Source organism: Pteropus vampyrus, unplaced genomic scaffold, assembly GCF_000151845.1.
Source record: "Pteropus vampyrus isolate Shadow unplaced genomic scaffold, Pvam_2.0 Scaffold364, whole genome shotgun sequence".
NCBI classification, from domain to species: Eukaryota; Metazoa; Chordata; class Mammalia; order Chiroptera; family Pteropodidae; genus Pteropus; species Pteropus vampyrus.
Window position 1 is genome coordinate 526,240 of NW_011889145.1, and position 3,282 is coordinate 529,521.

The 3,282-nt window shown below is 59.6% G+C and overlaps 1 protein-coding gene across 1 annotated transcript in view; it reads left to right on the forward strand.

The window, feature by feature from the left end:
* Nucleotides 1–3,282, forward strand: part of PER2 (period circadian regulator 2) — a 28,986-nt gene that overhangs the window by 24,610 nt on the left and 1,094 nt on the right. The window contains exon 21 of the mRNA XM_023522928.1: nucleotides 1,889–3,268. Within this exon, the coding sequence (XP_023378696.1) occupies nucleotides 1,889–2,038 (150 nt within the window). The 3' untranslated portion in view covers nucleotides 2,039–3,268. The remainder of the gene's footprint in view (nucleotides 1–1,888; nucleotides 3,269–3,282) is intronic.

Consider the following 3,282-nt stretch of genomic DNA (forward strand, 5'->3'; position numbering starts at 1 on the left):
GGCATCTAGGGCGGTTTGCCTCCTTAGCCCGGCCCATGTTCTCCGGGTGACTGCTCTGGCCTCCTGGTCACCCCGCCCTTCTCCCCGCTCTGGTGTTGAAGCACCCCAGGCCCAGGACTTGCAGCCCTTCCCTGTCCCCACCTCCCCCAGGACTGTCTCCTCTGGCCCCCCAATTACGAAAAGCATCCATGTGCTGAGGTGGCCTAGCGCCCACCTCCTGTCCGGCCCTCTGTTGGACTTGACCCGTGACCCGCCCGAGACCGCAAACCTAGCTGCCCTCAGCGAGCACCTGCCCCACCGGCTCCCCTCCCACTGCACTCAAGGGCAGCTCCATGCTCCTTTGGCTTGGGCCACAGACCTTGGTGTCACCTGGCCCTCCTCCCTACCCACCCTCCCCGAGGACTTCCCATCAGCTGGACCTTCAAGCTGGATTGAAAGCCATCACCTTCAGCGTCACCAGCCCGATCCAGGCCACAACGCTGCCCCACCCAGGTTGTCGCAGTAGCCTCCCGGCTGCCCTGTCTGATCCCCCGTGTCCCCTGCAGTCTGCTCACGTCACCCCTCAGCTCAGGCCCCATGGAGCAGTGCCCTCCTCGGTCAGAACCCGCTGCTGCGGAGTGGACGACCTGTCCCGCCCCTCCCGTCCCTCCCTCCCTTCCCTGCCCTCCCAGCCACACTGGCCTCTGGCTGTGCCGACTGGCAGGCAGGCGTCCGCCCTCCCTCCGCCTGGCGTCCTCTCCCCTCGGCCACGTGGCTGACTCCGGCTTCCCTTACGCCTGCTTTGCAGACGCTGCTGTGTTAGTGACCCAGTGCGGCCCAGCAGACAGCCCCGAACCCAGCGTCCCAGAGCCGAGCGTCCCTCATCTCCCGCTGTTTCTGTGGCTCGGGGATTTGCGAGCAGCTTAGCCGGGTGGTTCTGGCGTGGCCTCTCCTGAGGCTGAAGGCGGGATGTTGGGGCCCCCGTCATCTGGAGGGCCCCTCCCGGCGAGGCTCCCGCCCACGCCTGTCAGGTCACCCATTGGCAGGAGGCCTCAGTGTCCCTGTGCCACGCAGACCTCTCCACGGGCTGCTGGGGTGTCCTCGTGACGTGGCAGCTGGCTTCCCCAGGAAGGACGGGGAGCTACGGTGCCTTTTATGGCCCCATCGAAGAAGTCACACGTGTCACGTCCGGCACGTCCTCTTTGTGAGAGGCGAGGCACTAAGCCCAGTCCCCCCTTAAGGAGACAGGAGTGAGACTCCACCTTTAGAGGAAAGCGTGTCGAAGAATTCGTGGACGTACTTAAACCACCACAGTCACCTTTTCTGTGGCCTTTTCTGAATGTCCACTGTGAAGTTACAGACACCCCCACACCTCTCCACGTCCCGTCATTTTACACCCTGCGGAGCAGTTCTCGTTCCCCTCGTCGTCCCCCACCCCTCCACAGATGTCCCCTCCATGGGGACAGGGATTTTTGTCTTCGTTCACTGCTGGCTCCCAGTGCTTAGAGCACGCGTGGAACATGACAGGGGCTTCACGCATAGTCTGGGGATGAGCAGATGAGACAGGTGCATCGTCCGTACCCCATTTTACAGATGAGGAAACTGAGGCTACGGAGGGCAGGTAACAACTCCCGGTCCCACAGGCAGAACAGAGTGTGAGCCTGCCGGCTTAGGCCACCCCTCTCTGCGCAAAGCCGCCTCTCAGGCAAGGCCCTGACTGCCCCCGACCTTGGGGAGCTGAGTGTGGCCCCTCGGGAGCAGGCAGGGGTCCCACAGCTGAGCAGCACCCTTAGAGGCTGCTGGTCCCCCTCACAACTAACACCTGGTCGCCCGCACCTCGCTCAGGCTGGGCTGCATTTTTGTAATGAAGATCTCATTTTTGTGACTAATCTCACGTTTTTCTCTTAAGGAATGTGTTTACTGTGAAAGCAAGGGAAAAGGTGACATTTGTGTGCCATATGAAGAGGACAGCCCTGCTCTGGGACTTGGTGAAGTGGCAGGCACCAAAGAAGAGGAAAATGGACCCCCCTCGAGTCATGAGAATGGAGAGCAGACGTAACCCCCATCCCGCCCCATGGGAAGACAGGACAGCGTCGCGTTGGTGTCTGATGAAATGGCGGGTATACTTATGTTGGTTCGTTCTTGTTTTAGAAAAAAAAAACCCGCATAGTTTTCCGAAGGATGACTTAAAACTGTGGAGGGTGGGAAGGGTTTGGGAAGAAATACATTTTTATATTTTAAAATATTGATGTGAACTTTGGATTATAGGGAAGCGAGCTTTCTTGTGATGTAACCTGAGAAAGGCTGAACCCCCTTTGTGTCGGGGGGCTGCCTGAATGCTGGCAGAAGTCCTAGGTCCATACTGAGCCTCTGTCCAGCGCACCAGTGTGCACTAGCCCCCTGTGGGGTGTCCCAAGGCATCACAGGCTGTGAGCACATGCGGCTCAGCTGAGGGCACTGGCCTTCTGGAGCTTTCCCAGGGTGTCTGTACAGGAGGAATTCTGTCCTCTCTCGGGGCTGCTGCTCCCCCGTATTATCATCTAGTCAGACTCAGCGTTGTAAAAACATGCCAATTAGGGATTACAGCCTATCCTAATTTTCTTTCAAAATGTGGCCATTAAGTGGTGTGAAGTGTGGTTCAGCACACCCGCAGCCTCGGCTCCAGCTGCCTGTGGCAGGCGCTTCTGCCTGATGCACCTTCGTCTGGGGTGACAAAGTCGAATGCTTGCTCTGCACTAAAGAAGCCTCGTGGTCATGTGACCAGCGCTGTCAGCCTAGCACGCCCAGCCCTCCGCGTGTGTCCGCATCACTCGTGGGCCTCTCCAGGCCATGACCACACGTAGACAAAACTGTCATCGGTCCTCTCCTTGTGGTGACTTCCGTCTGCAGCCCAGGCTTTGGTCCTCGCACCTGGGCCGCGTTCGTGTTGGCCCTCCGGCTGACACCACCCGGCCACGAGCCCGGCCCTGGCCCAGAGCAGCGGCTGCGCCCGTGTTTCCCCCTCGACCCCTGACCCCGGGCGAGACAGTGGCCCCTCTGTCTCCATGGGCTCGACCTCACTTGGGGCAGCTTCTGGTCTCGTGCCCTAGTGTCACTGGCACTTCAGTGTCCTTGGGACACTGGGGAGAGCGAGGCCAGTCTGCCCGGCTTTTTGCTAAACCTCATGCTGCATCACACGCCCCAAAGACTGTTTGGGAAAATGTCCCTGGTCCCTGGACTGAGTGAGAAGGTCCCACTGCTGAAGCGATGACTTAATGTTGGACCAAGCGTGGGAACTAAAAGGGAGCAGGTTTTCCCTCGTCC